At 38.8% G+C, this 13268-nt stretch overlaps 1 protein-coding gene across 1 annotated transcript in view; it reads right to left on the bottom strand.

Moving 5' to 3' along the window:
- The window catches only part of SPPL3 (signal peptide peptidase like 3), a 128295-nt gene that overhangs the window by 22041 nt on the left and 92986 nt on the right, over positions 1-13268 (bottom strand). Inside the window, exon 3 of the mRNA XM_007183964.3 lies at positions 670-758. Within this exon, the coding sequence (XP_007184026.1) occupies positions 670-758 (89 nt within the window). The remainder of the gene's footprint in view (positions 1-669; positions 759-13268) is intronic.

Below are 13268 nucleotides of genomic sequence, written 5' to 3'. Positions count from 1 at the left end.
TATCTTTAAGGATCACTAAATGAATTTATGATCAACACCTACAAAATTATCAACCTCATCAAAGGATTTAAATGAAGTTATAAGCAGGCAGATACACATCTATCCTGCTCGTCTTTAAGAAAATAAAGAGAGCTTCCCTGGTGGCGCAGTGGTTGGGAATCCACCTGCCAATGCAGGGGACACAGGTTCAAGCCCTGGTCTGGGAAGATCCCACATGCTGCGGAGCACCTAAGCCCGTGTGCCACAACTACTGAGCCTGTGCTCTAGAGCCCGTGAGCCACAACTACTGAAGCCCGCGTGCCTAGAGCCCACGCTCTGCAACAAAGAGTAGCCCCCGCTTGCCACAACTAGAGAAAGCCCGCACACAGCAACGAAGACAAAATGCAGCCAAAAACAATAAATAAATAAAGTAAAATAAATAAATTTATTTAAAAAAAGAAAATAAAGAATCTCGGCAGCAAGCTTTTAGGCATGAATTAAAAGCAGTACACAAGAAATCCACAGTTCAGGTTCAGAACAAAGGACTTTAACAAATTATACCATACAGATTTAATTTTATTATTATACCAGACATAATCCTTGAACCCAGTAAATTATCTACTGGGGTTATAGAAAGAATCAAATTAAGACAACTACACGTAGAAAGCTAATTGTCATAAAATGCCTTACTATTATTGGTGCCATTGCCATTGAAAGACCCAGAAGAACTGTTACTGTCTTTCTCCTTATCTTGATTTTCAAAGTCCATATTAAGGGACCTGTGGAAAAAAATTGTATAGGTAAGTTTTAGTTTTACTTAAGAAGCAGACCAGAAAAGTCAGTAATGAGACATACTTTTAAATGCTAAAGCATTAGGAAAGAAAGGAAGATCTCTTTTGAACAGCTCTGCAAAACACTTCTTGATGCCACATTTAAAAAAACAATCTACATTCCTTACAGTGTCAGTTCAAGAGTTTTCCTGACTGCAGGTAAAAGCATTCCATTGTGGCTGAATATTCCAGCCGTATCTCTGTGCACCTCTTTAATTACTTCCTTATGCTAAATACCTAGAAGGAGAAATATTGGGTCAAAAGGCAAGCACAATTTTGAGACTTTTACATACCACACAATTGCTTCCAAAAAGGGTGGACCAATTCACTCTCTGAGAACAGTGTATAAGAGCACTTGTTTCTCTACACCTTGCCACCTCTCATTCAACAACATGGATTTGAGTTTTTGCTATATCTGGGAATATTCAAGGTATTGGAGAGACAATAAATAGTGAGTAAAATAGGCTCTCATGGATTTTACATTCGAAGAGGGGGGAGACTGACAATAAACAAGAAAAATAAGTTAAATACAGGGTATGCTAATGGTAAGAGCTAAGGAGAAAAGGCAGGAAATGGAGAGGGTAGATCTGAAATTTTAAACAGGGTAGGCAAGGGAAGGCCACACTGGTGTGATTTCTGAGTCAAGACCTGAAGGAAGTAGACACAGTCAATCTGGGGGACTAAAAATGCTGTGTCTGTCCTAATTTAGAATTCTTTAACTATTAAACAATTTTATGTACCTGAGCTTGCCCATTTCTCTTTTTGTGAACTAACTGTTCAAGTCCTTAGCTCATTTTCTACTACTGCGTTCCTTTAAAGTATTTGTGCGTCCAAACTTCCTGTGATGGTGGAAATGTTCTGTACCTGCACCAACCTATTTGGTAGATATTAACCACGTGAACACTTGAAATGTGGGCGCACAACTGAGGAACTGAATTCTACATTTTATTTCGTTTTAATTAATTTAAATTTAAATAATTGGAGAGCTAAAACTATAAAACTTTAGACAAAATCTTTGTGACCTTGGATTTGGCAGTGGATTCTTACATATGACATCAAACACACAAGTGAAAATTTGATAAATTGAACTTCATCAAAATTAAAACCTTGGGGTTTCCCTGGTGGCGCAGTGGTTGAAAGTCTGCCTGCTAATGCAGGGGACACGGGTTCGAGCCCTGGTCTGGGAAGATCCCACATGCTGCGGAGCAACTAGGCCCGTGAGCCACAACTACTGAGCCTGCGCATCTGGAGCCTGTGCTCCGCAACAAGAGAGGCCGCGATAGTGAGAGGCCCGCGCACCGCGATGAAGAGTGGCCCCCGGTTGCCGCCAACTAGAGAAAGCTCTCGCACAGAAACGAAGACCCAACACAGCCAAAAATAAATAAATAAATAATTAAAAAAAAAAAAAAAACAACCTTGTGTGCTGCAAAGAACACTTTGAAAAAAATGAAAACACAACCCCAAAGGATGGGAGAAAATACATGCTATTGTGTATCTGATAAGGGCCTTATATTTAGAATATAGAAAGAACTCCTCCAATTCAATAATAAAAAGACAACCCAACTAAAAAGTGGGCAGACTCTGAATAAATATTTCTCCAAAGAAGATAAGCAAATGGCCAATGAGCACATGAAAAGTTCTTTTTTTGTTGTTTTTTACACATATATACATGTACATGAAATATTTTTATTGCTGTTAGTTTTACAAAAACAGGGTCATATTATTCACACTTTTCTGCATCTTGCTTTTCCTTTCTTTTTTTTGAATTTTATTTATTTTCTTATACAGCAGGTTCTTATTAGTCATCCATTTTACACACATCAGTGTATACATGTCAATCCCAATCTCCCAATTCAGCACACCCCCACCCCCACCCCCTGCTGCTTTCCCCCCTTGGTGTCCATACGTTTGTTCTCTACATCTACGTCTCTATTTCTGCCCTGCAAACCAATTCATCTGTACCATTTTTCTAGGTTCCACATATATGCGTTAATATACGATATTTGTTTTTCTCTTTCTGACTTACTTTACTCTGTATGACAGTATCTAGATTCATCCATGTCTCTACAAATGACCCAATTTCGTTCCTTTTTATGGCTGAGTAATATTCCATTGTATATATGTACCACATCTTCTTTATCCATTCGTCTGTCGATGGGCATTTAGGTTGCTTCCATGACCTGGCTATTGTAAATAGCACAGCAATGAACATTGGGGTGCATGTGTCTCTTTGAATTATGGTTTCCTCTGGGTATATGTCCAGTAGTGGGATTGCTGGGTCATATGGTAATTCTATTTTTAGTTTTTTTATTTTTATTTTTTTTTTTATTTTCAGTTTTTAAAGGAACTTCCATACTGTTCTCCATACTGGCTGTATCAATTTACATTCCCACCAACAGTGCAAGAGGGTTCCCTTTTCTCCACACCCTCTCCAGCATTGGCTGTTTGTAAATTTTCTGATGATGCCCATTCTAACTGGTGTGAGGGGATACCTCATTGTAGTTTTGATTTGCATTTCTCTAATAATTAGTGATGTTGAGCAGCTTTTCATGTGCTTCTTGGCCAGCTGTATGTCCTCTTTGGAAAAATGTCTATTTAGGTCTTCTGCCCATTTTTGGATTGGGGTGTTTGTTTCTTTTCTTTTTTTTTTTTTTATTTATTTAATTAATTAATTTATTTATTTTTGGCTGTGCTGGGTCTTCGGTTCGTGCGAGGGCTTTCTCTAGTTGCGGCAAGTGGGGGCCACTCTTCATCGCGGTGCGGGGACCGCTCTTCATCGCGGTGCGCGGGCCTTTCACTATCGCGGCCCCTCCCGTTGCGGGGCACAGGCTCCAGACGCGCAGGCTCAGCAGCTGTGGCTCACGGTCCCAGCCGCTCCGTGGCATGTGGGATCTTCCCAGACCAGGGCTCGAACCCGTGTCTCCTGCATTAGCAGGCAGATTCTCAACCACTGCGCCACCAGGGAAGCCCTGTTTCTTTAATATTGAGCTGCATGAGCTGTTTATATATTTTGGAGATTAATCCTTTATCCGTTGATTCGTTTGCAAATATTTTTTCCCATTCTAAGGGTTGTCTTTTCGTCTTGTTTGTAGTTTCCTTTGCTTTGCAAAAGCTTTGAAGTTTCATTAGGTCCCATTTGTTTATTTTTGTTTTTATTTCCATTACTCTAGGAGGTGGATCAAAAAACATCTTGCTGTGATTTATGTCAAAGAGTGAGTGTTCTTCCTATGTTTTCCTCTAAGAGTTTTATAGTGTCCAGTCTTACATTTAGGTCTCGAATCCATTTTGAGTTTATTTTTGTGTATGGTGTTAGGGAGTGTTCTAATTTCATTCTTTTACATGTAGCTGTCCAGTTTTCCCAGCACCACTTATTGAAGAGACTGTCTTTTCTCCATTGTATAGCCTTGCCTCCTTTGTCATAGATTAGTTGACCATAGGTGCATGGGTTTATCTCTGGGCTTTCTATCCTGTTCCATTGATCTACATTTCTGTTTTTGTGCCAGTACCATATTGTCTTGATTACTGTAGCTTTGTAGTATAGTCTGAAGTCAGGGAGTCTGATTCCTCCAGCTCCATTTTCTCCCTCAAGACTGCTTTGGCTATTCGGGGTCTTTTGTGTCTCCATACAAATTTGAAGATTTTTTGTTCTAGTTCTGTAAAAAATGACATTGGTAATTTGATAGGGATTGCATTGAATCTGTAGATTGCTTGGGGTAGTATACTCATTTTCACAATATTGATTCTTCCAATCCAAGAACATGGTATTTCTCTACATCTGTTGGTATAATCTTTCATTTCTTTCATCAGTGTCTTATAGTTTTCTGCATACAGGTCTTTTGTCTCCCTAGGTAGGCTTATTCCTAGGTATTTTATTCTTTTTGTTGCAATGGTAAATGGGAGTGTTTCCTTAATTCCTCTTTCAGATTTTTCATCATTAGTGTATAGGAATGCAAGAGATTTCTGTGCATTAATTTTGTATCCTGAAACTTTACCAAATTCACTGATCAGCTCTAGTAGTTTTCTGATGGCATCTTTAGGATTCTCTATGTATAGTATCATGTCATCTGCAAACAGTGACAGTTTTACTTCTTCTTTTCCAATTTGTATTCCTTTTATTTCTTTTTCTTCTCTGATTGCTGTGGCTAGGACTTCCAGAACCATGTTGAATAATAGTGGTGAGAGTGGACATCCTTGTCTCGTTCCTGATCTTAGAGGAAATGCTTTCAGTTTTTCACCATTGAGAATGATGTTTGCTGTGGGTTTGTCATATATGGCCTTTATTATGTTGAGGTAGGTTCCCTCTATGCCCACTTTCTGGAGAGTTTTTATCATAAATGGGTGTTGAATTTTGTCAAAAGCTTTTTCTGCATCTATTGAGATGATCATATGGTTTTTATTCTTCAATTTGTTAATATGGTGTATCACATTGATTGATTTGCGTATATTGAAGAATCCTTGCATCCCTGGGATAAATCCCACTTGATCGTGGTGTATGATCCTTTTAATGTGTTGTTGGATTCTGTTTGCTAGTATTTTGTTGAGGATTTTTGCATCTATATTCATCAGTGATATTGGTCTGTAATTTTCTCTTTTTGTAGTATCTTTGTCTGGTTTTGGTGTCAGGGTGATGGTAGCCTCACAGAATGAGTTTGGGAGTGTTCCTTCCTCTGCAATTTTTTGGAAGAGTTTGAGAAGGATGGGTGTTAGCTCTTCTCTAAATGTTTGATAGAATTCACCTGCGAAGCCACCTGGTCCTGGACTTTTGTTTGTTGGAAGATTTTTAATCACAGTTTCAATTTCATTACTTGTGATTGGTCTGTTCATATTTTCTATTTCTTCCTGGTGCAGTCTTGGAAGGTTATCCCTTTCTAAGAATTTGTCCATTTCTTCCAGGTTGTCCATTTTATTGGCACAGAGTTGCTTGTAGTAGTCTCTTAGGATGCTTTGTATTTCTGTGGTGTCTGTTGTAACTGCTCCTTTTTCATTTCTAATTTTATTGATTTGAGTCCTCTCCCTCTTTTTCTTGATGAGTCTGCCTAATGGTTTATCAATTTTGTTTATCTTCTCAAAGAACCAGCTTTTAGTTTTATTGATCTTTGCTATTGTTTTCTTTGTTTCTATTTCATTTATTTCTGCTCTGATCTTTATGATTTCTTTCCTTCTGCTAACTTTGGGTTTTGCTTGTTCTTCTTTCTCTAGTTCCTTTAGGTGTAACGTTAGATTGTTTATTCGAGATTTTTCTTGTTTCTTGAGGTAGGCTTGTATAGCTATAAACTTCCCTCTTAGAACTGCTTTTGCTGCATCCCATAGGTTTTGGATCGTCGTGTTTTCATTGTCATTTGTCTCTAGGTATTTTTTGATTTCCTCTTTGATTTCTTCAGTGATCTCTTGGTTATTTAGTAACGTATTGTTTAACCTCCATTTGTTTGTGTTTTTTACATTTTTTCCCCTGTAATCGATTTCTAATCTCATAGCACTGTGGTCAGAAAAGATGCTTGATATGGTTTCAATTTTCTTAAATTTACTGAGGCCTGATTTGTGACCCAAGATGTGATCTATCCTGGAGAACGTTCCGTGCACACTTGAGAAGAAAGTGTAATCTGCTGTTTTTGGATGGAATGTCCTATAAATATCAATTAAATCTATCTGGTCTATTGTGTCATTTAAAGCTTCTGTTTCCTTAATTATTTTCATTTTGGATGATCTGTCCATTGGTGTAAGTGAGGTGTTAAAGTCCCCCACTATTATTGTGTTACTGTCAATTTCCTCTTTTATAGCTGTTAGCAGTTGCCTTATGTATTGAGGTGCTCCTATGTTGGGTGCATATATATTTATAATTGTTATATCTTCTTCTTGGATTGATCCCTTGATCATTATGTAGTGTCCTTCCTTGTCTCTTGTAACATTCTTTATTTTAAAGTCTATTTTATCTGATATGAGTATTGCTACTCCAGCCTTCTTTTGATGTGCATTTGCATGGAATATCTTTTTCCATCCCCTCACTTTCAGTCTGTATGTGTCCCTAGGTCTGAAGTGGGTCTCTTGTAGACAGCATATATATGGGTCTTGTTTTTTTTTTTTTTTTTTTATGACTTTTTTTTTAAAATTTTTATTTATTTATTTATTTATGGCTGTGTTGGGTCTTCGTTTCTGCGTGAGGGCTTTCTCCAGTTGCGGCAAGTGGGGGCCACTCTTCATCGCGGTGCGCGGGCCTCTCACTGTCGCGGCCTCTCCTGTTGCGGAGCACAGGCTCCAGATACGCAGGCTCAGTAATTGTGGCTCACGGGCCTAGTTGCTCCGCGGCATGTGGGATCTTCCCAGACCAGGGCTCGAACCCGTGTCCCCTGCATTGGCAGGCAGATTCTCAACCACTGCGCCACCAGGGAAGCCCTGGGTCTTGTTTTTGTATCCATTCAGCAAGCCTGTGTCTTTTGGCTGGAGCATTTAATCCATTCTCGTTTAAGGTAATTATCGATATGTGTGTTCCTATGACCATTTTCTTAATTGTTTTGGGTTTGTTTTTGTAGGTCCTTTTCTTCTCTTGTGTTTCCCACTTAGAGAAGTTCCTTTAGCATTTGTTGTAGAGCTGGTTTGGTGGTGCTGAATTCTCTTAGCTTTTGCTTGTCTGTAAAGCTTTTGATTTCTCCATCAAATCTAAATGAGATCCTTGCCGGGTAGAGTAATCTTGGTTGTAGGTTCTTCCCTTTCATCACTTTAAGTATATAATGCCACTCCCTTCTGGCTTGTAGAGTTTCTGCTGAGAAATCAGCTGTTAACCTTATGGGAGTTCCCTTGTATGTTATTTGTTGTTTTTCCCTTGCTGCTTTCAGTAATTTTTCTTTGTCTTTAATTTTTGCCAATTTGATTACTATGTGTCTCGGTGTGTTTCTCCTTGGGTTTATCCTGTATGGGACTCTCTGCGCTTCCTGGACTTGGGTGGCTATTTGCTTTCCCATGTTAGGGAAGTTTTCGACTATAATCTCTTCAAATATTTTCTCGGGTCCTTTCCCTCTTCTCCTTCTGGGACCCCTATAATGTGAATGTTGTTGCATTTAATGTTGTCCCAGAGGTCTCTTAGGCTGCCTTCATTTCTTTTCATTCTTTTTTCTTTATTCTGTTCCACAGCAGTGAATTCCAGCATTCTGTCTTCCAGGTCACTTATCCGTTCTTCTGCCTCAGTTATTCTGTTATTGATTCCTTCTAGTGTATTTTTCATTTCAGTTATTGTGTTGTTCATCTGTTTGTTTGTTCTTTAATTCTTCTAGATCTTTGTTAAACATTTTTTGCATCTTCTCGATCTTTGCCTCCATTCTTTTTCCAAGGTCCTGGATCATCTTCACTATCATTATTCTGAATATTTTTTCTGGAAGGCTGTCAATCTCCACTTCATTTAGTTGTTTTTCTGGGGTTTTATCTTGTTCCTTCATCTGGTACATAGCCCTCTGCCTTTTCATCTTGTCTATCTTTCTGTAGATGTGGTTTTTGTTCCACAGGCTGCAGGATTGTAGTTCTTCTTGCTTCTGCTGTCTGCCCTCTGGTGGATGAGGCTATCTAAGAGGCTTGTGCAAGTTTCCTGATGGGAGGGACTGGTGATGGGTAGAGTTGGCTGCTGCTTTGGTGGGCAGAGCTTAGTGAGAAGTTCTTAACAACACTAGTCATCAGGGAAATACAAATCAAAACCACAATGAGGTACCACTTCGTACCCACTAGGATGGCTGTAACCAAAAAGTCAGATAATAATCAAGTGTTAGGAAGGCTGTAAAACTGAAACCATCACACGTTGCTGGTGGGAAATGTAAACTGGTGCAGCCACTTTGGAAAACAGTCTGGCAATTTTCAATTTCTTTAATAAGTATAGGGCTATTTGGGTTACCTATTTCTTCTTCTTTTTTTTTAAAAATTAATTAATTTATTTTTGGCTGCATTAGGTCTTCATCGCTGTGCGCGGGCTTTTCTCTAGTTGTGGCCAGCGGGGGCTACTCTTCGTTGCGGCGTGTGGGCTTCTCATTGCAGTGGCTTCTCTTGTTGTGGAGCATGGGCTCTAGGCGCGCGGGCTTCAGTAGTTATAGCACACGGGCTTAGTTGCTCCGCGGCATGTGGGATCTTTCTGGACCAGGGCTCGAACCCGTGTCCCCTGCATTGTCAGGTGAAATCTCAACCACTGTGCCACCAGGGAAGCCCTATCTATTTCTTCTTGAGTGAGCTTTGGTAGATTGTACTATTCAAAAAATTTGTCCGTTTCATCTAAGTCGTCAAATTTTTTGGCATAAAGTTGTTTATAGTAGTCCCTTATTATCCTTTTAATATCTGTAGGCTCTAGTAATATCACCTCTCTTACCCCTGATATTAGGTTTGTGTCTTCTCTTTTTTTCCCCAGATTAGTCTGGCTAGAGGGTTTCCAATTTTATTGATTCTTTAAAAAAATCAGCTTTTAGTTTCACTGATTTTTCTCCAGTAGAGGAAATCTATTTGATTTACTTTGGCTTTGATCTTTATTCTTTCCTTTTGTCTACTGAATTGGGTTTCATCTGCTCCTTTTTTCTAGTTTATTAAGAAAGGTAAAAGCTTAGGTCATTGATACTTTTTGCTCTATTCTAATCCAGGCATTTGGAGCTACAGTTCTCTAAGTATTGCTTTTGCAGCATTCCATAAATTTGGTGTGTTGTGTTTTCACTTTCTTTTCATTCAAAGTATTTTCTAATTTCCTTCTTGATTTCTTATTTGATACATGGAAGTGTGTTATTTTTGTTTCCAAACATCTAGGAATTTTCCAGAGCTCTTTCTGCTCAATTCAATTGTTAGGAGTTGAATGTTTGTGTCCCCCACAAAGTTCATTTGTTGAAGCCCTAACCCTCAATGTGATGGATGGTATCTGGTGATGGGGCCTTTGGGAGGTAATTCTGCTGAGGTCCTGAGGGAGGGGCCCTCACGATGGGATTAGTATCCTAAGAAGAGAAAGCAGAGAGTTTGCGTGCGCGCTCTCGCGCTCTCGCGCTCTCGCGCTCTCTCCTTCTCTCTCCTGGAGCATGCACACACTGAAGAAAGACCATGTATGTAAGCACTCAGTAAGAAGCGGGCCATCTGCAAGCCAGGAAGAGAATGCTCACCAGAACCCACCCATGCTGGCACCCTCACCTTGGATTTCCAGCCTCCAGAACTTGAGAAAACAAATTTCTGTTGTTTAAGACACCCAATCTGTGGTATTTTGTTATGGCAGCCCCAGCTGACTAATAGAGATCAGAGATCATACTTTGTATGCCTTGAATCCATTTACTGAGACTTTTTTTAATGTCCCAAAATACATTCTATCTTGGTAAATGTTCCACATGCACTTGAGAAGAATGTGTATTCCATTGGTGAATGGAGTGTTCTATAAATGTCAACCAGGTCAAGCTGGTTGAGAATATTGTTTAAGCCACTATATCTTTACTGATTTTCTGACTACTTTGTTCTATCGATTACTGAGAGAGAGGTACTAAAATCTTCGGCTACATTTGTGGATTTGTTTTATTTTTTCCTTGAAGTTATATCAGTTTTTGCTTCATGTATTTTGAAAATCTCCTATTAGATGCACAAACATTAAGGATTATTATGTCTTGTTGCTTAACTGACCCCTTTATCATTATGAAATAAGGTTTTTTGTCTGTGGTAATATTCCTTGCTCTGAAAGTTGCTTTGTCTGACATCAATATAGCCACTCCAGCTTTCTTTTGATGAGTATAAGGTGTATCTTCTCCCAACCTTTTACTTTAAATTCTTTTTCTGGCTTTATATCTATAGTGTGCTTTTGTAAGCATCATGTAATTGAATCTTGCTTTTTAATTCAATCTGACAACTGCTGTCTTCTAACTGGAGTTTTTAGGCCAATTTCATTTAATGTGACTATTGTTACGATTAGGTCTGAGACTATATCATGTTTGTCCTATCTCTTCTGTTGTTGCTCCCCTTTACCTGTCCTCTTTTGGATTAACACAGTATTTTTTATGATTCTGTTTTATTTCCTCTGTTGTCTTATTAGCTGGAAGTCTCTGCTCTTTTGTTTTAGTGGCTGTTGTACAGTTTATAGCATACATCTTAATCAGCACAGCCTACCTTCAAGTTATATGGCAGTACTGCATATATAGTATTAAAACCTGATAACAGTTTATATTTATTCCCCCTCAACCTTTGTACTATTATTACCATGCATTTTATTTTTACATGTTATGCTATGAACACCATACTATATTATTATTTTTGTTTATACAATTATCTTTTAAGGAGTTTTAAATAATAAGGGAAAAAACCCCTTTTATATTTATCACTGTAGTCAACATTTCTTTTTCTTTTCTTTTTTTTTTTTTTTTTGGCTACATCCTGCACAGCTTGCAGGATCTTAGTTCCCTGGCCAGGGACTGAACCCAGGCCAGAGCAGTGAAAGCACCGAGCGAGCCCTAACCACTGGACTGCCAGGGAGTTCCCATGTAGGCGTCATTTCTGGTGATCTTCATTCCTTTGTGTAGACCCAGACTTCCAACTGGTACCACTTTTAATCTGTTTGAAGTACTTCCTTTAACACTTCTTGTGGTGCAAGTTGGTTGGTGAAGAATTCTTTCAGGTTTTGTGTATCTTAAAACATCTTTATTTTGCCTTTTCTTTTGGAAGATACATTTGCCATAGAATTCTATGTTGACAGTTTTTCTTTCTGTACTTTAAAGCTGTTGTTCCACTGTCTTCTCACTTATGTTGTTTTCAGTGAGAAATCGGATTCCCTCCCACCTCCCATCCCCTCACCCCCTTGGCTGCTTTTTGGATTTTTTTAATCACTGGTTTTGAGCAATTTGATTATGATGTGCATTGGTGTAGTTTTCTTCATGGTTCTTGTGCTATGGGTTTACTGAATCTGTGGGTTATAGTTTTCTTCAAGTTTGGAAAAATTTTGGCCATTCATTCTTCAAGCCTTTTTCAGTCCCCCTCTTTCTTCTCTTCCCTTCAGGGACTCCAATTACCATATTAGGCCACTGGAGATTGTTCTTTGATGTCCAACGATAGCTCAGTGACACTTTTCATTAAAAAAATTATTTTTTTCTTCTCTAATTCTCTTTGGATAGTTTTTATTGCTGTGCCTTCAAGTTCATTAATCTTTTCTTCTGTAATGTCTAATTGCTGTTAATCTAACCCTATGTATTTTTGATCTCAGACATTGTTGTCTTCATCTCCAGAAGTTTGATTTGGGTATTTAAAAATACCTTCTATGTACCTACCTAACTTCTTGTACATATGGAATATACTACCATGGGTCACTATTACACAAAACAGAAATCTGGCTAAATGAGGTTGTGAGGCCCCATATATTTGCTCAAACACGGAAGATACATGCATTCCAGCTTTATAAAATGACATCCTGGATCTAAGTTTAGCAGATCCCAGGCTTCTATGACTGGGGTCTAGTAATGGTTACCCACACTGCATAGCTGACAGCAAACTTAAGCTGTTAAATAGAGCCTTTGTAGAAGACCCTGCCTCCTGAGCTATCCAGGGACCACTGTGAATTATGTGCCTTTATCCCAACTTACCTGGTAATCTTTATTAACTCTACAGATATGAAATTGCTTGGCTGGACCTAGAACAGTTTGTTCCATCTTCATAGAAAACTACCCTTCAATCCCCCCACCCCTGCCATCACAATCCTATTGTTATTACTATGCAATAACATACAATATGATATTTATACATTATAATGTTATTACTAGATATTCCATCCAGATTGTATCTTAGCTATCTGCTTAACAAACAGAAAGTCTAGTTTACTGAAATCAATGTTTAAATAGTAACAGAAAGACTTGAGCTATGGCTGTTCCATCACAGACAACCATTTACCATTACGGAAAAAGCCATCTAAATTATAGCATATTATTTGCTATTTTCAATTTGTCTTTTCACCAACTATGACTAAACAGGAAATAGTTACGGGTGTCAAGTTGTAGGAGGCAGACAAATTTCTAATTATCGATGCTCATATAGACCTACATTAAGAACCTACTACTAAGAATCCAAGTAGAAGAGATGGTCTTCTGACTATGCAGCCGTGGATTAAAATATTTTTAATAGTTAACCTTTACTGAGCTTATACTGTCAGGCACTATGCTAGGAGCTTTGTAGTCAATATTTCTTTTGATTCATAGAATAACTATAATTAAAAATGTGACTGCATTTGGAGACAGAGCCTTCAGAGAGGTAATTAAATTAAAATGGGGACTTCCCTGGTGGCGCAGTGGTTAAGGATCCGCCTGCCAAGGCAGGGGACTCAGGTTCAAGCCCTGGTCTGGGAAGATCCCACATACCGCAGAGCAACTAAGCCCATGCGCCACAACTACTGAGCCTGCACTCTAGAGCCCGTGAGCCACAACTACTGAGCCTGTGTGCCACAACTACTGAAGCCCGCGCACCTAGAGCTCACGCTCCGCAACAAGAGAAGCC

Source organism: Balaenoptera acutorostrata, chromosome 13 (genome assembly GCF_949987535.1).
Source record: "Balaenoptera acutorostrata chromosome 13, mBalAcu1.1, whole genome shotgun sequence".
Lineage (NCBI taxonomy): Eukaryota > Metazoa > Chordata > Mammalia > Artiodactyla > Balaenopteridae > Balaenoptera > Balaenoptera acutorostrata.
Note: the sequence above shows the minus strand (reverse complement) of the source record. Positions and strands in the feature narration are given on the sequence as shown.